Below are 24,019 nucleotides of genomic sequence, written 5' to 3'. Positions count from 1 at the left end.
CTGCAAACATAAAACAGCTATCCGCTAATATTTTGGGAACAAGCTTGATGTTCATCAAAGCATCTTCCTTGGTATGTTGAGCAGGTTCTGCCTAAACAATGATTTGACAGTATCATAAGCACTGATTTTAAAATAGTAAACAAGCACTGAGGTTTTCTATTAAAGTTGGTATATATTTGTTTAATTTAGTGTTTAACTTTTAAAAATCCTCTCCTAAACTTTTAACACTGCCTTTAAAAATGTAACTTTGGCTAAATACAGATACCTAATTGTATATATTCCCAATACTTGTACTCTGTTAAATCTCAACGCTGCTTACTGGTTGAAAACATTTTAAAAAGAAAATGATTTCAGAACATGTCAAAAAGCGTAGGTCCTTTCAGTGGCTGTAATAGCCCTGTCCTCACCCTCTGCGTGTGGTCTAACCCTCATCTCCTCTCACCTTGTCCCTTCTGTCCAGAAAAGAGAATTAGGTTGTCCTTCAGGGCAGAGATGTTACTAGCAAACGTCAGCTTCAGCTTGAACTCGCAGAAGGAGCTCATGCTGGGGATGGGCGGGTACGCCATGTAGGACGTGTACCCAAACTCGTCCAGCCCGCTGAACCTGGGCCGGGTGATGTTGATGGCTGTGGAGGGAGCAAATCAATAACACAGTCAGATACTTTTCTGTGTAAGCAAATGTAAAATAAGACAAAGAGTTCTTGACATGATTACAAAGCAGCACCAGTGAATATGCAGCGACTCAATAACGTCTACTGGGTTTGTCGCTGCTGTCAGAACAAAACCTCTCCATTTTTGACATTTTTCAGTTTTTGATGTAATTTAAAAATGCCTGTTGCTCTTTACATTGTATGTAAATTTCATGATGATAACACCAAAGAAACGACCCAAAATCACTTGGTAAAAAACGTCTGGTTCCATTGACTTACATTAAAAGTAAAGCAGGTTTTTCCCTTCTCCTGTAAAGTTACCATTTTGGAGATACGAGGTTTTCTCAGCGATTTTTTTAGTTTATTATGTATTTTGAGCCATTCTTTCCAAACAAACTACAAGACTCAAAACATGCCATTCACTGCAGTTAACCCAGATTTTACTCACCTATCAATAATCTATACTGCAGTGTAACACCATCATACCGGTGCTGATATACAGCCCAGCACTTATATGAAATCTTCATCAAGGTTCAACAAGATCCAGAAGGTTCAGCCCCCAAAGGATCCACCAGATGGTGCTATTGATTCACGCACTGCGCTTACCTAACATCTCAGTCGTGTTTTTATCCACTGTCGGGGGGGGGGTGACTGCTGGCTAAAGACTGTTATGCTTTTCTAGCCTCGTTTGTGTTCTTCTCCTTTACAGCCGGCCTGCTTTTGGTCACTGAGAGAGAGACACTAAACTCAATCTGGACAGGACTGAAGTCAATCTGCTCTAATCTGGCATAAAAAAATAACATGCTCGGAGAAAAAAAACAGCCAGAAATGTATAATCCATCTAAATGATCCAGTTCATCCCTTGAACGCCTCATCAAGAGATTATGTTCAACACGTCAGTGGACTTTTTTTATCGCCTTCGTGAGAAAATCGCCTCGTTTGGAGTGTCTGCTTTGGCCCTGGTGTTTTTCCTTCCAGCACTTTTTTTCTACCGGCTGAGGCTCTGTGCATCTTCCCAAATAACGAGTGTTTTCTCTCCGTCTAACCCCCCCCCCAACCCCCGCACCCCTGAGGCTCTGGCTAAATACAGTGCGGAGAGTGTTGTGTGTGTCTCTCTCTCTCTCTCTCTCTCTCTCTCAGTCTGTGCTGCTGTTCTGCTTCCCTTCTGAAATATTGATGCTTTTTGAAATTGTGCACATACAACCTCGTCTCTGTGTATTTGCACGGTGCCTAATGAAGGGCCAGGACACCACTAAGCGGAGGGGCGGGTGAGGGGCTGCCATCGTTAAAACCCCAGTGGTCTCTCACACAAACACACACACACACAGACACACACACATCTGCTCATTTGTGCTTTCTTTCTGCCCGAAACGAGGCCTTAATGAGAACGCATACTAACTTAATGACTCCAGGTGAGCTCAGGACTCGCGGCTCAAAAAAAAGAAACGGGACAGAAGGAGGAATGAAGCCATTCCGGTACAAACAAGCCCATTAAAGCGACAGTTCAGACAGTTCAGGGAAATGTTTGCAATCACGAGTCCAAATTGGTTTTACAAGTCAGGGGTCTTAAAAGAGATGGCTCTTCAGGAGTTCTATGGTGAAGAAAATGGTTCTATATAGAATCGAGAACACTCAAAGAACCCATTGTGTGGTCAAACTGTTCTTCGCATGGTGAAATAGTTCTTCAGATTGATGGAAACTGTGCTGTACCAAAAATGGTTGTACTATTGTTATAGGCTTGTCATTGTAACAACAGCAGACCCCTTTTTGGTGCTATCTGGTGGTATCTGAAGAACCACTTGACCATGCCTAGGGTCCTTTGAGTGTTCATGGTTCTATTTACCATTTTCTGTACTAAAGAACCCTTGAAGAATCATCTCTTTCAAGACCGTACATACAGCAATACGAACGTAAAGCTGAGTAAACAAAGTATGCCAACAATTACACTTATCACATTGATATATCAGGCTTTAAATGTCAGTAAAACACAAAAATAAACACTATTATTAATATCATACATATTTAGTAGAATTTTGATGACAATTACAATGTCATTGCTTATTAAAGTGTCATTTCTTAGTCTGATCTTTATGTTATTATAAATATTTTAGCAATACATCTCAAATTTTATGATCCTGCCCAATTTTGAAAAGTGGGAGGGGCAAGCCCCGCCCCCCAAATATGCACTAGCGTTTGCAATTTTTGACCTTACCCTAAATACAGTGGACCAGCCAAGCCGTATAGGCAGGTCTGCTGTTCCACATTTGCTTCTTTAGCTTTGCACTGGAGCTACACAGCTAACTGTAGCTGACAATGAGTGGTAGCTCATAGCCACTAGTTTAGCACTGTAGCACTCTGGCCTTAGTTACCACACACTTGCCTCAAATTGTGTATAGTTGTTAAGAGTGGTCACTTCAAAATGGTCACTACTATCTAGCCATTCAATGTACGTTTGTCCATTTTAATACGTAAAAATGAGTCATATAGTGTCAGAAACCACATAAACATGCATATCTGGTTTCAGACAAAGGTGTGCATGCAGTTTTGGTGTCTACCAGGTCTTCCAGGTGGTTGTTAGGAGTCTCATTTTCTCTGTAGCTTTTAATCAGTTTTTGGACTCCAGTTTCAGAAACTCCTGTTTTTTTTTTTATTAATTTAATTATTTCATTTGTATTAACTTTTTCCTTCTTTGCAAGTGGAGTATCTTGCATCTAATCTCCTCAGCAACATCTCAAAAATGAATAACTTGTAGTGTGATTGTCTCTTACGTTTGCACCATACGGTCAAAAAGGCATAGGCTGCAAACTTCTAATTAATATGATGTTATAAACCAATCTAACCTTGTAAGAATCAGCAAGAGTGACCTCGAGTCATTTTTACTGTAACATTTTCCTATATGTGTGATAATATACATCACAATATTATTCCCCTAAATATATCTTGTATCTAATGTCATGAAAAAGGCACTTGTACTTAATGGCCATTTTGACAGGAAATAAATAAAGGGTGGTCTCTGACTTTTACACAATACTGTCAGAAAAGGCATGGGCCATCACTGACCCCTAATTAATTAAATACTAATGACTTGTATATCTGTTTTATCACCTATCTGTCAAGCACTTTGAGCTGCCACCGGCATGAAAAGTGCTATATAAATAAAAATTATTATTATTATTATTATTAATTAATAGAATATTATAAACCAATCTAACTTTGTAGAACTAGTAGATTCCTACAGGAAGTTAAATAATCAAGGGGTGGTCTCTGACTTCTGCACAGTACTGTAGCTCCAGCGAACTTCAGACGCCACAGGTTCTTCAGTCGCACCCCAGAATAAATCAGAACGCCTTCGCAAATCTCCTGATCTGTGTATAAAAATGTCACGTCAGCTAAGAGCCCGAACTGTCACGGAAACCTGCGGATATAAATTCAAAGATGGAGGGTGGTTCCTTTTAACAGGCACAGCTTTCTTTCTGAAGAATAAAACACAAGTGCTGCCCCTTTAAGGGCTGGAGACGGTGGTGTCATAACCGTGGCCTGATTTAAAGCACACAAACGGAGCGGCTGGGGAAAGCTCTGAGACCGGCTCGTGCACCATCAGCAATCAGCATCAAAAGAAACCAACGCCAGGATGGCAAACGTGAGAATTCGCCTGCTTTTATGTGTCGAAGGAGACTCACGAAGTACATCAGCAAGCCTGTTTAGTCGAGAAGGTGCCGAAGAGGCAACCCACAACAGTTTTCATACGAGGTGGAGGCAGTTTTATGTGTGTTTATGTTTCTGCACGAAGATGAGTCACACAACGCAGCACGACAGGGTACATTATGTGCTCCTGCAGAAAGCGCCGGTGACCTTTTCCATTTTGTAGCTCCTCTTTCCATACGTTTTTGACCCGCATTCAAGCATGTCCCCATCTAAACACTAACAGGACCCTGAATTCAAGCCCTTTCCCCAAGCTCACTTCAGCATGTTTTGAGGAAGGAGTCTATTTCTGGACTGTTCAGCGTTCTGCAGATAAGGCTCTGCCTCCCCATCTCTCCTTTGACAGTATCTGTTTGGTCTGAGCAGATTATAGAGCGACTATTACTCACTGTGGAATTGATTTGGGCCCGGACTGTTTCATGGTACAGCCGTGTCACTCACGCGATATGTAAACTAGGTAAAGCAGAGGCTGAATGACAGGCAGATAATGACAAACCCAAACCACTCGCATATACGTACATTAGGGCAGCCGCAATTACTGGAATAAACTCAATTATTTGATTGAAAAAAAGTCAGAGATTAAAATGTACCTTTTAAATTAGTTTGCATGATAATAAGGCATATTTTAAATTCCACTCCTGGTCTCTCTTACGGTCAGAGCCTGATGAAGTAATGCGTTCATATGCATTTTTATTCCCACACAGTATTTTTATACACAAACCCAGGTCTAAAAAAGATGGTACAGTAGATTAATACAGATAGATAGATAGATAGACAGACAGACAGACAGACAGAGCACAGCTCTAGAGATACAGCTACTCAACACTAGATTGCTTGGATTGTGAGACATGAAAAGCAACCAACTTCTAAGACTGAACTTTGGAGGCTGATATGGACGATATTTTTCGAGCTACACCTGCAGAAGTAGCGTCTCTCAGTTTGGGGTCAGGCCGCCATGTTTGCCAACGCAACATGCCAGACATCTCGGCATGGAGGTTCCCAATGGTGTCCTACGATAATCCGTCCCATGCAGCTTGAATATTCTCATGCAGTTCCTGCAGATTTTGCGGTGGGGGTGGAGTGTTGATGTTGGAACAGCACACCAGAGTGTGGAATGGTGGGGCCACTGGTTGCAGGGCCTCATTAACATAATGCTGGGCTGTCAAAGTGCCTGTACTGAAGACCAAAGGTGATCTGGCATCGTACGAAACTGCACCCCACACCACGACACCAGGCCTTCTGGACGAGTGACGTGTGACAACAAACCGTTGATCTTGGCGCTGACCACGGTGCCTCCACACATGGATTCGCTGGCCGTCTCCACCAAGACAAAAGCGGGACACGTCACTGAAGATGACCCACTATTCTGAGTCACTCCATGACAGTCTGGCACAACACCGTTGCAGTCTTTGATGATGTTGACGTGGTGTTAAGGGCAGTCGTGGTAACGGTATATAGTCCTGCCACTAATAGGATGACTCATGCAGGGCATCACTGCTCGCTGAATGTCCGCAATCGCGGCTGTGGGTCACTCCGCACATGTCGGACGATCCGTCGGTTCTCCCTCTCTGTCGTTCATGTAGGTCACCCAGATCCTTCATGTCGCTGGTGCGTGCCTTCTTCAGAATTCTATGGTAATATCTGCATGACCGGTATGGCACACAATACGTCAATAAGACCATCTGCTTCCAGGAGCCCTACGATGACCAACATAACAGCATGAGTCAGAATGGAAAGCAGGTGCAACGGGACGACCGTGTGTGTGCGTACTTCACTTCCAGACTTCTCCTGGATGTTTTTAAATTCCATCTTCCGCACTAATGAGCCAAACCAGGTACTGGATGATAAGTACAAGTAATACTGCGCTGCACTGCAAACACACTGACAAGCGTACATTGTATTAATGTTATTTCTATTGTATTAATTATATTTCTCCTGAGCAAACAAACATTTAGTGCTCAGATAAAAAACTTTTTAATTCTAATTTTCTGAGGTTCCTAAAACCTTTGCACAGCACTGAATACATAACCCAGGGCGAAATAAACCTGCTTTCATCTTCTCCAAGAAATCTCCACCCTCAAAGTTCAGTCTTAGAAGCTGGTTGATCATTTTCTGAAGTAATCAAACTCATTCAGTGGTGTTGAGGTCTGGACTCTGGGGTGGTCAGTCCATCGTTCAGCTTCTTTGTTTGATGTGTCCGTCTCCTTTTCTCAGTGAGGTTCTTCTTGATCAGCTACACATCCTTTCAGACCCACAGCGCTGAGTCGTCTTCTCACAGTGGAAGGATGGACAGAAACACCTGTGGATGTTTTCAGATCTGAAGCAGCTTGATTTTCTCCTCTCTCTCAGAGATGAAAGCTTTAAGTGCTGTTTATCTGATGGGGGCAGCTTTGGTGTCGACCAGGTCTTCCAGGTGGTTGCTAGGAGTCCAGTTTTCACTCCAGTGGTCGCTTATTGTCCTTTGACTTTCTCCTTCTTTATGCAATTGAATTATTTCAAATCTAATCTTATCAGAAATAAATAACACTTCATGACTTGAAATCTAATATCTAATAATCTTCCAGGTGGTTGTTAGGAGCCTCATTGTCAACAACTGCTGTTAGTTAGATTATCTAATCTCCTCAGGAAAATCGGCTGAAAAATGAATAACTTGTACTTAGCGGCTGGTTTGACTGGAAATTAAAGACATGAACGGTGGTCTCTGATTTTGCACAGTTCTGTGCATGTTCAGGGTATTACTGTTATATACTACACACTAGAATTAGTATATATGGCATGTGTATATATATATGTTGGTGCATCGTGTAAGGAATCTGTGTGGATAGTCCATTCATGCATGCCAGATATGCATGGGAAATAAACCCTGCCTCTTTAGCGCTGCATTCATTCTGCTAGCAATGAAGTGCATTTGATCACTCTGCACTAGACTGCCTCGGGCACACTTATGTTTCTCTTCACAGGGCTGCCGGTATCAAGTGGAAGAGACTGGGCCAGTGAGTAAGTAGAAGCCTATTAAAATTCTGCTCATGCCCTGATTCACAGTGCAGCCTTAACATGCGACACATCGCCAGTTTATTCCAGCAGCCTGTAAAGAAAAAAAGCCCAGTCGATACGTGACGGGTTTGCCCTGCTGCTGAATGGAATCGGCACAGGCTACTTCTTAAATACCAACAGTGTTACTGGGCAACGTGCTAGATGCACTCAGTCTCTGCTCTGCTGGCTGGATTAAGCGAGACAGACGTGTTTTCTTCTGATTTCTTGCTCTACACACTCGCCATTAGCTCACGGGCAAAACAGCAAGTTCAGCTGCATCCGGTCTCTCGTACGCCCTGCTAAACCCATCCGAACGGCTAAATATTTCCTACGAGCACCTCGCGTGACACTTTAATCCCAGAATGTGACGTAGAGGCGCTCTGACGAAAAAGTAAGCAAGTGGGGCATGACGCCGGCGGTCAGGCTGCGGCTCCTCCGCCGACTACCTGGACAGATGTGCGAGTCATAGGAGGGGTAGTTTACAGCCAGCAAAGCTTTTGAGCTATTTCAGGTTAGCTCATGCTGGATTAACTAACTTCTGTCATGAAGAGAGGTTCATTTATAGCCGTGTAAGCCTGGGTTTACGCCGTCTACTTATATGTGAGCATACAAGATGATTGCTGTGTATTACTCTACACACCTGACATGTCACTGCCTAAACATGTGACACTTGCGCCTGCTAACCCGTTCATTTTCACGTTTCTCGCCGTACAGAAATAGCCAATTTAGATAGTCGGCTTCAGAAGCCTGGATGACTTTGAGGCTGCAGGTATGAGGCTTTGAAAGAGACAGACCTGCTGCAGGCAGGTAGAACTCTAATTCATGTGTGCAGTGCTGTAGATGGCTGTGGCTGGAGGCTGTGAGCTACATGCAGCCAGAAACACGTATAAATTACTCTTGTTCGACTTTTCTGAGTGAGCACACAGCTAATCTACTAATCTAACTGATAACAGACCACTGTAGTCGTGCGTCATTCTGTAGTCCTCATTATGCCCATATTAGGAGCTCCAGGTCTGAGCTCCATTTCTCTATGGCCAGAATGAATAGGGTTTTAGAAAAATCGCCTCTAGCGCCCCCTGTGTAAATAAACATGTTCAGAACCCGATACGTTTTGTCCTGTGAACATTCTTCTCTGGATCCTCCGAATTACGAGGTTGTTAAAGAGCTATAATACTAATATTGCTACATGCGAGCTAAAGCTACTGCGCATCATTTTGATGTCACTAAGCTACACTAAACTAAGGCAGGCTGTGGCTGTGCTCTGTCCAGCTGTGCTACCTTATCGAAATGTTCTACTGTAGCGCATATTTATAGTTATACCCGTAAATAAAACCTCTGGGTGGGATATTTTGCTAAAGGCTAAAACTCCTTGTCAAAAATTCTCCCCGTGTTAAACTACGAGGCTGAGTTTAGCTTCTTTTTTAGCAGCTTCTTGTTTGAATGTTCCCGTTCCACCTGAAACGGCGCAGCAGTTCAGAACGTGACTGCTGCACCACTTAAGGTGGAACACGGAAATTCAAACAAGCATTTCGAGCAGTTGCAATTCAAACAAAAAGCTGGCGAATGACCTGAGAAAATGTCCTCAGAAAAATGTGACCAGCATTAAAGTAATAATGAGGATATTCTGATCACCTAAATCAGTTTATAAGGGGGTGATAACCTGATTAAGGAGGCTGCCAGTCTAATGACGTGAGTTCAGAGCGCAGTAGCTTTAGCTCACATGTAGCAATATTCATATTTCAACTCTTTAACGACCTCGTAACTCAGAGGATCCAGTGGTGTTAGAGAGGAGAATGTTCACAGGACAGAACGGGGTCCGAACATTTTTATTTAACTCAGGGGGCGCTAGAGTGGTGGCTAAGGTGTTGCTAGGCCATTGCTATGCTATCCCAAGTGGTAGCTAAGGTGTTGCTAGGCCACTGCTAACCTATCCCAGGTGGCTGTTAAGGTGGTGCTAGACCGTCGCTATGCTATCCGAGGTGATTGCTAAATTGTTACTTGGCAATTGTCGTAGTATCCCAGGTTGTTGCTAGGCCGCTACTAGAGTAGTCAAGGTGGTTGCTAAAGTGTAGCTAGACTGTTGCTGTGCTATCCTATGGGGTTACTAAGCGTGTTGCTATGCTATCCCAAGTGGGTGCTAAGGTGTTGCCAGGCCATCGCTATGCTATCCCAGGTGGTTGCTAAGGTGCTGCTAGGCAACTGCTGTAGTATCCCAGGTGGCTGCTAGACCGCTACTATGGTAGGCAAGGTGGTTGCTAAAGTGTAGCTAGACTGTTGCTGTGCTATCCTATGGGGTTGCTATTGTGTTGTTATGCTACTGTTATGGTAGCCAAGGTGGTTGCTAAAGTATAGCTAGGCCATTGCTATGCTACCCCAGATGGTTGCTAAGGTGTTGCTAGGCCACTGATAACCCATCCCAGGTGGCAGCTGCGGCGGTGCTGGGCAATAGCTATGGCATCCCAGATGGTTGCTAAGGCGTTGCTAGGCAATAACTATGGTATCCCATGTGGTTGCTAAGGTGTTGCTTGGCGATTGCTTTAGTATGCCAAGTGGTTGCTAGACCACTACTATGGCAGCCAAGGTGGCAGCTAAAGTATTGCTAGACCATTGCTGTACTATCCCAGGTGGCTGCTAGGGTGGTGCTAGGCAATAACTATGGTATCCCAGGATGTTGCTAAGGTGTTGCTTGGCAATAACTATGGTATCCCAGGTGGTTGCTAAAGTGTTGCTAAACTAGGGAAATCAGCAATTGGGTCACTCCCCCACCAACCAGTCAACACTTTTCAACACAGTCCATTTAATCAAGGCCTTCAGGAGCATCTGGTTGCTGGAACTAATCAGAGTGGCAGATCACCAGGACCCGGCTTAAGCAACTCATTCTAAATGAAGTGGGATCATAAAGACACATATGAGCACCTCAAACCTCCTGATTCTGCAGAACACGACGAGAACTGGAACTCCATGACTGAAAAGACCTACTAAAATACCAGCAGGTAGCTTAACATACTGTTAACACACCATTCCTGGCCTCTTCCAAGTGACGATTCTTGTGAACTGACAACAAGTAAGCCCAGGACATCCGAAGCTCGAGAAGCGGCGGCAGCGGCCTCGGCTAGTGATCGATACCGCCTCTGATGTTATCTGATGTTATCAGGCTTTAAATTCAAATGTCAGTCGCACTCAGTGTGACACAGGCAGATTACTGCGCTCCATTTGGCACTAGGCATCGGGCGTCTGATGTGGCAGGCTGTGTGTGCCGTGCCAAACCCTCTTTTAAATCATGCCACCCAATTAGATTATAGCGCAATAAGGGCTTTTGTTCCTCGCGAAGGTGATCTAATAGATGGAGAGCGACTTTATGTGTGGGGGCAGATGCAGCACACTGTGGGAATAAAAGCAGACGGGCGTATTAATGTCTGTGATATCATATATTCTGACATCTCAGTGAAAACTGCAAAGGAAAAAATGAATATACATTGAATAAGGATCTACAGTACTTGCAAAAAAGTCAAAGATCACCCTTCGTTTATTGAATTTCCAGTCCAAATGCCTGTTAAATACAAGTTATTATTTTCTGCATCAGAAAAAAAGCAGAAAACAGAAAATTACCCAACAACTTCCAACAGCTTCCGTTCTCTTCAGGAGACTCACTTTCACTTCCTCAAAGAATCTGCAGACACACCCCCAAAGTTCAGTCTTAGAAGCTGGTTGATCATTTTCTGAAGTAATCAAACACATTCAGTGGTGTTGAGGGCTGGACTCTGGGGCGGTCAGTCCATCGTTCAGCTTCTTTGTTTGATGTGTCCGTCTCCTTTTCTCAGTGAGGTTCTTCTTGATCAGCTACACATCCTTTCAGACCCACAGCGCTGAGTCGTCTTCTCACAGTGGAAGGATGGACAGAAACACCTGTGGATGTTTTCAGATCTGAAGCAGCTTGATTTTCTCCTCTCTCTCAGAGATGAAAGCTTTAAGTGCTGTTTATCTGATGGGGGCAATTTTGGGGTCCACCAGGTCTTCCAGGTGGTTGTTAGGAGTCCTTTAAATAATTTAAAAGAACTTTCTCCTTCCTTAAGCAAGTGATCTCCTCAAAAACATCTCCTGAAAAACGAATAACTGATAATTAATGTCCATTTTGAAGGGTGGTCTCCAACTTTGGCACAGTACTGTCTATGTGTAATGCAGTATATAATGATGTCCAGCACAAAGTGAGTTTGCTTGCTTCATTTGCACTTTGGCCGTCTTTCAACAAAATGCTGAGAACATGCTGAACTTGTAGCGTGAAAGGAAAACACAAAATGTTTCCTGTCGAGTTTAATTAGAACCTCAGCACTTCCTCCAAATCTCTATTCTGCAACTGTAATCTATTCTATTCTTATTCTTCAAACAAACAACTGACCACCCTCCCTCCAAACACAAAAATCCATTATTTAAAAAAAAACGTTAACTGTAGTTGTACTATTCTAACTCCTCCGACAACAATTTACCAGAAATTAATAATTTAATAGCAATTATCAGCTGGAAAGAGTCTAATTTGTATCAGCTTGTTTCAGAGAAGAGCCGACAGAATGTACCAGTGCACATTTTTCTGCGGAGTGGTGCTGAGCGAAAGAACAGACAGAGGCATGCCCATAGCCCACGGCCGCGGGCAAATATTCATACTGCTGCTTCAAGTGCCGTTCCATCAGATGCCTTTCGGAGAGTAAATGGACATTTTGCTCTGTTAATTCAAAGCAACCGGCTGCTTCCTGAACTCAGTGATGTAATTATGCAAAAACCTGCAGTCGTGACGGCGTGAGGTACGTTCCTGAGACCAGTATGAGGTGAGATCACCCAAGACCACGAACATGAGGCACATCCGTCTTGACTGTGGATATACTGAGTAGGTGAAATCTGAGAAACATCCCAGTAAAATGCTGAAAGTGGAGCGTTCGGGGCCTTTAGTATGAGCTCTGAGCTCTTGGTTTTGACCCCTCTGACTCTTTAACGCTATTAAAATGAAGCCTGTTTTAAATCGTGGCTGTGAAATTATAAATAGTAAAAATGATGCTGTAGTTCATTTCTACCCGAAGCTCTACAGAATCGATACTTCATCTAAAGACTACAGTAGTCCTCCAACACTGTGTAGCATCTGCTCTGAAAATTGTTACCGCAGGCATTTTTTCTTCCATCATTTGTACTGTATTGGTTAAAAGCTACCATGGGCTTCAGAATTTCTGGTACAGCTCAATCCCGGCTCCAGAACAGTTCAGCCATTGGCCTTTTATGGACCAGCTAATGCTAAGCGTAAGGCTAAAGGATCAGCAAAGCTAGGAAACAAAGAACCTACCAAACTGTCCAAAAGTTTGTGGACACCTTTCTTCTGAAATGAAGGGTATTAATAGGGAGTTTGGCTCCCTTTGCTGCCTCTACTCTTGTGGGAATGCTTAACACTAGATGTTGGAACATTGCTGTGAGGATATGATTGAGCATTAGTGACGTGAGATGTTGGATGGCTAGTTGTGGATCACTCCAACTCATCCCAAAGATACTGAATGGAGCTCCATCACTCCAGAGAACGCAGTTCCACTGCTCCACAGCTCAATGCTGGGGGGCTTTATACCCCTCTAACCCATGCTTGGCATTGCGCATAGTACTGAAACGTTGCGTTCTTTTGGCAATGCTTAGCCATGGAGGTTACAATATTCATATATATACAAGCTGCACCTCAAAGATGGATTCACTGATTAGCAGGTGTGTCTGGACACGTTTGGACATACAGTGTATAAGAATCTTAGTTGGCACTCTCTAAATTATCTGCAGCAATGAGAAAAGCTTGCTCACTAAATGATCAGCTTTGGCTGTGACAAATTACGGCATGAGCTTCTGTCCACAACCTATGAGCTTCCAAATCCACCCAATCAGACTGCTGCCCAAGTCCTCAGTCTTGTCAACATTATGCTGGCGCACTGCGCGCGATTAAAAACACTGAACGGCTTCAAACAGAATCCACATCCCAGAAAACAACAGAACATAAAAATTGTGAAATATGATTCTGAAAATATGAGGTAGCTGTAGTAGTTTAACAGGCTCTCAATGCCAATAATTACACTGACTGATAACACAACAGGGTAATATTATGAAAGAGACATCAGTGTAGATCAGATCAACCCAACAGCACTAATTATTATACATGCTGGCCAGCCCAATTCAGCTTTTAATGTGCTCTGATCCTGATTACTCCAAATGAAAACATTTTGGATGATTCTGGATATTCGGTGGTGCTCTGTAGCTGTTAGACAGCTCATGTGAGAAACCAAAAAGAAAAAAAAACCTGATTTGGATGAAATATAGGAGACTGATGGGCAGAGTCATTTAGAAAATTAATGAAAACTACTCTGGTGTAACCTCTATTTAGCCTCACACATCTGCAAAAGCACAATCTCAGTGCAGTTTATAGGCCAGGTGCTTATGTTATACCTCCATATAACATGATCCATGTTATGTTTCATATCAAATACATATGTTTCATATCTAAATGCTCCGTTATCTTCATCACTACTTTCCAAAACCGCTGCAGCAGCTTCAGTGGCTGTAAACTCTCTGCACGCCGTTTCACATGAGTCTCCGATGTGGACTGAATGAAGAATGAAGGGTGTCCGGCATGATGGTCAGTCCTTAGTGATTTCCTGAGTGTCCATTGGTCAGTTTCACACAGAATGTAGACGGACACACGAATCTACCAGTTCCACACGGTGAGAGGCAGATGACGTGTATCTCAGCCCCTCTTCATAGGCTCATAACTCCGGATGTGAGTCTCGTTTGATCTCGAGATAAGATGGAATGGAAAGGGCGACTCTACAGATTCAGGGAGTGTTTGAACTGGATTTCTGAGCTGGATCATCAGAAAGATACAGACACAGATACAGAGACAGAGAATTTGACACACAGGTGAGCTTGTGGACACCAGAGGGTTAAGAAAGCCCCTTAGCAGCTATTACATCCACAATAAAAGACGGAGCTACTAGTGCTTTCAGCAGATATTAGCAAAATGACAATGCTACTGCTAATACAGGTCAAGGTTTCTAAGAATTTTCTATCATTTTTAGGTTTAACTCTTTACATCCTGGTTGGTGAAACTTTTATGCAACTTTAGTTGCTTAAAACCTAAATTAAACTAAATTGCACTTGAGTTGCATAATGTAAGAATCCTGCAACTTATTTAAACTCAGTTGCAACTGTTGCAAGCGTCTGAACTTCGTGAAACAGCTAATCAAAAGCCAATAATACATCATATGATTATGCATCCCCCAATTTTCTCCACAATTTAACCGTATCCAATTCCACCCACTATTTAGGACTTCCCCAATCACACCATACCACCAGCGCTAGGAGGGCGAAGGCTAGCACAGTCCTGTGTCCTGTGAAGCGCCACCATCTTTTCAAACTGCCGCTCACGCAACGTCATTGGACAGCTGAATGCGCTCTGAGGAGAACACTAACCGCCAGTCCTGTTACGTCAATTAATAGACGCCTGCACTGGCTAGCATGGTGGGACTGATGTGGAGATGGGGGGCCATCCTACCCACCCAGAGTGACCAAGGTCAACTGTGCTCTCTTGGACTCCCGGCCATGGACGGCTGTAGCATCAATAGAAATCTAATGTAGTTTTGTCAGTTTCGTGATCAATGCCAACAAGCAAGCTTCTCAAAGCTGATGTTTCTGTAACCAGCTGTGCAAACTAGCCAGCCAGCGCTAACAGCTGTTTAAATGGCTGCTTGTTCCAGCGTTTATTCTTCTTTGTTAGCCTGTTGTTATGGTGATCTACACAGCTAGATTTACTTTCTCCTGTCTTCTTCACAACACAAAACTCAGAATAAACTGGAATCCAATGAAAATGATTACAGAAGGAGCGACTGAGCGGTTCTTCTTGTGCTCACAGGACAGGATGAGTGAGCTATCAAGTAGGCTATAACTGTAACAGCCACTTAAACATTACATTTCAAAGGCTTAACTCACAAAAGTTTAAACCTCAAAGAGATACAGTAAATGACTCAAGAGAGATAATACAGGGATACAGATATCGAAAAAAGAATGCCGATGACAGCTCGAAGAAATATACAAAGGTAATACAAATGATGCTAATGTGTTAATAACATCTCTGATGACTTTACAGTGAGAATGAAACTAACTGGTGAAGTCGCTGAATGCGTTGCATGCAACTCTGCTTTTGAATTACTGTCAAGTTGCGAGGAAATTATGCTGCAGGCAACTCACAACGTGCAACTAGTTGCACACACTTTTCACAGAGAACAAAACTAACTTGTGGAGACGCTGAATGCATTGCGTGCAACTTTGTTTTTGAATTGCTGTCAGGTTGCAAAGAAATTATGTTGCAAGCAACTTACAATATACAATATACAAACTAGTTGCATGCACGTTACACCAGATATACAGATATAGAAAAAACGTTAATGACAGCTGGAAGAAATATACACAGATGATAAAAATGCAATGTGTTAATAACATCTCAGATGACTTTACAGCGAGAATGAAACTAAGTGGTGGAATCGCAGAATGCGTTGCGTGCAACTTTGTTTTTGAATTGCTGTAAAGCACCAGCCTAATTAAAGACAGCCTAAAGGCCCACACTTCCATTCTTCACTTTCATAGCAACATAACTTGCATATTAAATTCATATAGTTATAGTAATTCACAGGAGTTACTTAGCAAGTCTTACGATAATAACTGACTAATAAGCCTGGAGTTTAAGCTAAAATGAAAACAATCATATTCTATCATGGGTGAGCAGTATGGCAAAATAGAGTATGGGACTGGAAGAGACTTTTACATTATCCATATGTACATACATCCACAATAACATCACGTATCATGATATCTCGCTGCAATAACCAGCAGTTAAAAAGTAAGAAATGGCATGAGTACAGTTTCCTTTATCCATGGTTTTACACACTGAAATCCAATTAAACTATACACATTATGCTCACTTGGACTCCTGATATCTTTCCCCCAACAATCTGTCCAAACCTCAGAAAACTGTGGGAGTCTATTCTACTTAGGGGTCTATTCTAAAGTCACTGTTTAATGAAACATGTAGTGGTCAATATTCTTCATATCGCCCACCTCTTTGTTCTATGTAAGTACACAGCTTTTGTAATTTGGCTCCTCTGAACCCCGAGCCTCCATTTCTTCATTGCATTTCCGCTGTTAAATGATCATCTGCTTACAAACTCACAGCGGGAGACCTACCCTCGTTACACAGGAGGCCCTGCCTTCCATGTGGGCACAGACACACTGCCTCCAGCTGGGACTTGGGAATGCAGGTGGCGCCGTGAGCACACGGGTTGCGCTCGCAGGCGGTGAACTGGCACAGCTTGCCCGAGTAGAGCGGGGGACACACGCAGAACCAGTTCTCTGCATCGCTGCACACAGAGAGAGAGGAAAAAAAAAAAACAGAAGAAAGGGGAAGAGATCATTAGGACCCAAATGAAATGTACTCTTGCTGCATCATTAATTCAGTTCAGTTCAGTGGAGCTTGTGTGGAAAACACAGGGAAAGAGGCAGGGGGAGGGAGAAGAGGGAGAGATAGAGGGAAGGAGGAAGGAGAGGAGGAGGCAGGGAGAATACCAGAAACGACCACAGCGTGCGACGTCATGGTCCTGCTACGCAATCGGTGGACGAGACTGACATGTGCTTTCGATAATCCCTGTCAGCTCTCATTGAATTTGCTATTATATCGCTGGAGTCTTACTCTGATGGATTGACCGTGCAGAGCGAGACAAATCAAATACAACAGATTCATTCAGAAATGACCAGACCCGGCCCCGGCGGCGGCGGCTCGTCCAGGATCGGCAAAAGCAAAGCAGCGTTTTTGGTTGATTCGGATCTGTCTCACTGTTACCAACCGATTGGAAATGTTCAAGCTAACACCAGACTATGAAGAGGGGGCGAAAGAAAAAAAAAGGCCAGACAAGATTCCACTAGCAGGCTGGCTCATTTCATATTCTTGTGCTTTATCTCCGGGCGAGAAGTGGAGGGTGGGCCAGCATGATAAGCAATATTCAGACAGGGACTTCATATGCTGCTCCAAGATGCACACACTTTTCAAAGGTAGGATATAAGATACAGGAAGCATTCGAGGGGTTTGGAATCTATAAATTAATAATGTGCCTTGAGCTGAGCCACAGCGGGGCGTGTTGTGCCGCTCCAGAACTGGATCCTGAGAAATGAAATATTTACATTCTGTCGCCGGAATTTAGAACCAGATTGCCTTGATATGAGAAAAATAGATACACACATATATCTATACATATATAGACCTATATATACATATATATTTTCTATCTATCTATATATATATACACATACATATGTGTGTGTGTGAAAAAGACATGGCATCATAAGATTTCTTGATTAAACATCACACTACAACTATGACATGTTCAGCATGTAACAAGCCTGGGATTTTAAGATGTTCACTTTAAGAACTTATACAATGTCACATGATACAATGTCCTTCATCTCAACCTCATGCAGGTATGATTCTCTCAATTCTTCTGCAGCCAAAAGCAACTTGGCATCAAGTATCTGTGGCATACACAAAACATAGCTTGAACGGGTTGATCTGCAGCGATCTCCCCTCTGACGACAGTCAGTAATTTCCCCTCGCTGTCGGTAACTCATCGGGCGACCTGGTTTGTGGCAGCTTCTACACGAGAGCTCTTTAGGCTATTCCCAGGGAAGGACAGCGCGCGGTTTGTCACTGCCGCTCCGGGACGGCAGGGGGTAACGCCACAGCAGGCTGCGAGATTAGTGCCCTGCATTATGTGGAACATGCAAACACATCTGTTTCGGTGACTGATTGCCCTTCAGCTCACTCCTGGCTCAAACCGAGGCAGGTACAAGGGAAAAGGGAAGGAAGCTTAGGTGTCTGCTGCAGCCGGCCTGTCACATACAGAGCTGTGTACAAATATACGGATAGGGGTTTTTCCAGATTTTTGGCACTAAATAATATCAGGCCCAAATATCTGAGAAGAGGAAAACTAAAACATACAATATTTAGAATTAAGAAAAGTAACTTAACACCCAATGATGCCCATTACCTAGCATCACAAATTAATAACCTGGCTGTGACGTTAATAACCACAATCCACTGCTTCCTGTAGTTATTGGCCATTTGGTCCCACCGTGGTGGAGATATTCTGGCTCGTTCCTAAACTCTGGGCTGGCGTTTCTGAGCCTGAACTGTCCACGGCAACCAAACAAGGCAACAGTTCTGCAGGGCCTAGAGTTTGTTTTTCAGATTTGCAGAGATTTTGCCCAAGTAGGGTTGAGATTAATTCAGGTTTAGATACTCAGACTATGATTAATCCCGTTTCTCAGATACTCAGGCTGTGATTAATCCAGAATTTGATATTCAGACTGTGATTAATCCAAAAATAGATACTCAGACTGTGATTAATCCAAAAATAGATACTCAGACTGTGATTAATCCAGGATTAGACACTCAGACTGTGATTAATCCAGGTTTAGATACTCAGGCTATGAATAATCCAGGTATAGATACTCAGACTGTGATTAAGCCAGGTTCACATACTCAGACTGTGATTAATCCAGGTTTTGGTAATAAAACTGTGATTAATCCAGGAGTAGATATTCAGGTTGTGATTAATCCAGGTTTAGATACTCAGGCTATGAATAATCCAGGTTCAGATACTCAGACTGTGATTAATCCGGGTTTAGATACTCAGGCTATGAATAATCCAGGTTCAGATACTCAGACTGTGATTAAGCCAGCTTCAGATACTCAGACTGTGATTAAGCCAGGTTCAGATACTCAGACTGTGATTAATCCGGGTTTAGATACTCAGACTGTGATTAATCCAGTTTTAGGTTCTCAGACTGTGATTAATCCAGTTTTAGATACTCAGACTGTGATTAATCCAGTTTTAGATTCTCAGACTGTGATTAATCCAGGTTTAGATACTCAGGCTATGAATAATCCAGGTATAGATACTCAGGCTGTGATTAATCCAGGTTTTGGTAATAAAACTGTGATTAATCCAGGAGTAGATATTCAGGTTGTGATTAATCCAGGTTTAGATACTCAGGCTATGAATAATCCAGGTTCAGAAACTCAGACTGTGATTAAGCCATCTTTAGGTACTCAGACTGTGATTAATTCAGGTTTAGATACTCAGACTGTGATTAATCCAGTTTTAGATACTCAGACTGTGATTAATCCAGTTTTAGATACTCAGACTGTGATTAATTCAGGTTTAGATACTCAGACTGTGATTAATCCAGTTTTAGATACTCAGACTGTGATTAATCCAGTTTTAGATACTCAGACTGTGATTAATCCAGGTTCAGATATTCAGGCTGTGATTAATCCAGTTTTAGATACTCAGACTGTGATTAATCCAGTTTTAGATACTCAGACTGTGATTAATCCAGCTTTAGATACTCAGACTGTGATTAATCCAGGTTCAGATATTCAGGCTGTGATGCTAAGACTGCTGCTTAGATACTGAAATTCAATACTGAATTAAACAGAACACTAATTTTTCAATTATTGCTGCAATTCAGTTGGTACAGTAAAATATTAAATTGTATAATTATTTATTTAAATATGATCAAGCAGTAAAGAAAGAGTTTTTGTCCCTCATACTGCAGCATCATCCATGGCTATGTGGAGGCCAAACATGCTTCCTGTGAGAATATCAATACGACCGCTGCATCTTTTCAAACTGCTGCTCAGGCACAGCTGTAGAGCAGCTGAACATGCTTTAGAGGCGACTGCTCGATTCTATAGATTAACAGGAGATGAACTAAGCCATTCTAAAGAAGAGCAGGTCTCTACAAAAGGCCGTCAGGGTCCAGCAATTTGATGCAACCTAGCTGATACAAATTCTTAGCCAGCTGCACCATTTATTAGGAAGCCATCCAGAAAGAGACTCTTCTTATTCTCTTCTATCTCCTGAGAAGGTCTGTTCTGTTTACTGATGTGAAATAATTTATGCCATTGATCAGGGGTCAGCAACATGCGCCGCCTCCTTACTGACCCCTTGCTGCTCCACAGCTGAATAAGATTTGTAGGCAATAATAAAATAATTATTCTTTGCAGTAAAATAAAGCTTTGCTGAGCGCTCTTACACAGTTCTAACACAGTTTTAACATCAGAATTAACGTATAACTGCTAATTTGCCAACCTTGAAGGTTGGCGCACAGACTGCTGATCACCATAGCAACGCACACAACAATCTTGCCTAGGTGGCTAGTGGCTAATGAACGGGTAAAAAAAAGAAAGACTTAAGACAAGCATTGATATTTTAGAAATGAATGGATTTATAATGACTCTGGTTTCCTCATATGTTTAATCTAACTGTCAACCACTAAGCTTAAGTTTAAGCTAAGCTTAAGTCGGCTCCTTATTCGAATTTTCCCATTCCACCTTAAATGATGCAGCAGTTACATTCTGGTGCCTCAGGCACCATTTAAGGTGGAAAGGGAAAATCTAAACAAGAAGCGACTTCAGCCTCATAAAGAAGCTTAAAGCAGAGCAAAGTCAGTCTGCGTTTCGGCTTACATTACATTCTCAGCCTATACTGCAGTAGCACATCAGCACATACTGAGACATATTTACAACCACGATGGTGAAACATTACTTCACTAAGATGGACATAAAATGTTGTGGCTCCCAAGGTGGACTGATTTTTGTTAAACGTGGCTCCTCTTAACATTTGGGTTGCCGTCCCCTGCCCTCGGTCATACCTCTGTTAGAAAGTCTAAAGAGGTATTCTCAATTATTATTACAAACTTCCCGTCCAAGAAACTGAAGTAAGTTCTAGTTTTTTTTCCCAGTTTGGCTGGCGCAGAGATTTCAGCAGGACGGTCAATACCGAGAGGTCTCCCTGCTGTCCAGAACTTTTCCCATTTGGGCAGTATTGACACTGACTGCAGTTTGGTAAAGCCCCAAGGCTTTTGAAAGGACTCTGTGACCCTTTCCAAACAGATAAGCATCAGCCTGGTATCTTTTTTCCCCTCTCTGACTCCCTCTACTCTCCAGCAGAGACCACGAAAAGGACAGCAAATGGAACAAGAGAAATGTCATAGAAAAGGTGCCACTGAGCTTAACATCGTGGGCCTGAACTGTTTCTTCTGTTTGCCTGATAATACAACCTTTCCTTAAGGCCAGGCCTATTATCCTCAGGCCATGCGTGATCCTCTTCGTCCTCGGTGACGGAACGAAGCACCTGCAACACCAGTCTCTGCTCTAGTACCCACCTCTACCTCTACGCCTATCAGGAGCTCACATCTACTGTGCCATACACTCGAAGCTGCAGACGAAGATGACCTTGATGACTGGACCGGCTTCCCCGCGGCAGCTCGGCGAGACGGAGATTAAAATCACATTAAAAACACACCGAGCGTCTCGCTTTAACATCCGAGCCCGGCTCTCTGTGACAATTTGAAAACATGGTGGCAGGAGTCGCCACTTAATTGGGTCAAACGCTTTCTCCACATATACCTTTCCGAGGTGAAATAATGAGCTGCCATAACTAATGCCCATCTCTCCGACGGAGGGGGTGGAAAACACAACTCGAGATCATTCGAATGAATAATTCAGCAAGGCAAGTGTTTGACAGGTCTATTCAAGGGAGTGAAGATGAACTTAAAGGAAGCGGAGAGAAAAAAAACCTACGCCTCTGAATGCAATCCTTCCATCTGTGCCAAGCTCCATCGGCAAAACAATCATCGGCTTGTTCTCGCTAGCGCTCACATATCAGACTCCCGCTAGCTCCCAATATCACCCCAGGCTTATCTCAGGCCTGAGGTTGTATACACAGCACTTGTAGCTATCTAAATCATGCTTTCCGATGAAACCCGTGTTTTGGAATGTCTAGTCAATAATTGAATGGAATTTTTTAAGGCTGATTTGGGTAAAAGTTTGACTTCAGTGGGAACAGTTTAGCTGATTTTGATGAGCAACTCATGAAATAAAGTACTACTCTCAAAATAACAGCACTGCATGCTGAATGATTATTACTACGACATCAATGACCCAACACATGGCACACATTTTTTTTTTTTGATTTTATCCCCAATTTAATCATACCATGTCAATTCTAACCGTTAACAAGGCCTCTCCCTATCTCAGTGCTACCAAGCTGGGAGGATGACCCTAGCTGCCCTATGCTTCCTCCAAGATACGTGACGCTCCACCACATCTATTTGAACTCACTGGAGAGCTCAATGCACTTAGAGAGGCCCACATTAGCTAACATTGCTCTGAGTGATGGGAGGAGAGAAAGGGCCATGATACCCACCCAGAGAGAGCGAGCCAATTACGCTCTAACTAACCCCAAACAAGGAAGCTGCTGAATCTCAGAAGACCAATCTCTTTTAGATTTAATAGTTTAACTGATAGAAGCTCATTTTTATACACAGCTGCTTATGGCTACGGAACCTAACTCTGAGTTTTCTTTCTAATAAAGTTAATCCTGTTCTTGCCTGCAAACCGTATCCTTTGAATGACCAATAAATACCCATATATTTCACCACATGTCTCTCCTCTTGATGTAAACTGGCCGGTCCTAATCTTGGGTAATACTTCTGTTTTACAGTCAGAGAAACTTGGCGAGCTAAAGCTAACCCAGCATAACCAAAAGCTAGCAAGCTAGACCAGCTGTGCGTAGCTGCCTGTCGCCCGTTCACTCGTTTATCCAACACCAACATTGTTTGTCTGTCCGTCTGTCTGCACCTCTGTCCGTCCGTGACTTTTTTTCATCCAGTTAACGTCACATAAAAGCTGGATGATGAGCTTTTCAGCATTAAAACAGGTTCCTATATGGTTTTTGGTGAGGAGTATATTTTGTGCTGTCCACAGAAACAAGTATCTCCGAAACGGTAACTTTACAGAACAAAGGCAAAACAGTCTTTACTTATACTGTACGTTTACGTAATGAGATTTCTATTGGTCTGTGAAATTTTGTAAATGCTCAAACGATGGAAAAAAATTGAGATTTTTTTTTTTATACTGCCACAATACACTCTCAAAAACAAAGTTATTTACACGGTTCTTGGTGTAACTGTATGTATCTAGAAAAATGCTTAATTGGCAAAAACCTTTATGTTATGTAGAGGTTCTTAAAACTTTAAAAGGTTCTTCAGAGTCTCATATCTCATGTACAAAGAGGGTTCTTTGAAGAGTTCCTCGGGTACCAAAAGAGGTTCTCCTATGGTGTGATATCTAAAAACTCTGTCATTTTTATTAAGATTATTCCATTAACAGTACATGGTTTTTAACAACGTGGGGCAGTAAAACAGGATGTAGTGTGTATGTAGAGTCTCATACATGCTATTCTGCCACTGAACATTCCAGAGGACCTTCAAGGCTGAGCGCTAAATGTCAGAATATGACGCCTTTGTAAATGCCATTGTCATTAGCCCTATAAGGTGTCAAACGTGTCAGCTCTGAAACAGCGATTTCCTTCAGGTTTATCCTCCCACACCAAGAAAAAAACCCATACCCCAGCCTTAACCCGGTCACTGGATCCTGCCTGTGGAGTTTACTTTCACTTTTGTGTTATTGTTGAAGGAAATGAGATCGTGAGCGCTCGCATCGGAGCCTGCTTG

General features: G+C 42.8%; 1 protein-coding gene across 1 annotated transcript in view; it reads right to left on the bottom strand.

The window, feature by feature from the left end:
• The window catches only part of eys (eyes shut homolog), a 433,237-nt gene that overhangs the window by 26,118 nt on the left and 383,100 nt on the right, over nt 1-24,019 (bottom strand). The window contains exons 40-41 of the mRNA XM_036583442.1: nt 16,631-16,803; nt 443-625 (exon numbers count right to left, since the gene is read on the bottom strand). Of these exons, the coding sequence (XP_036439335.1) occupies nt 443-625; nt 16,631-16,803 (356 nt within the window). The remainder of the gene's footprint in view (nt 1-442; nt 626-16,630; nt 16,804-24,019) is intronic.

The sequence above is a fragment of the Colossoma macropomum genome, unplaced genomic scaffold (genome assembly GCF_904425465.1).
Source record: "Colossoma macropomum unplaced genomic scaffold, Colossoma_macropomum, whole genome shotgun sequence".
Lineage (NCBI taxonomy): Eukaryota > Metazoa > Chordata > Actinopteri > Characiformes > Serrasalmidae > Colossoma > Colossoma macropomum.
This window is presented reverse-complemented; position numbering and strand designations above follow the sequence as displayed.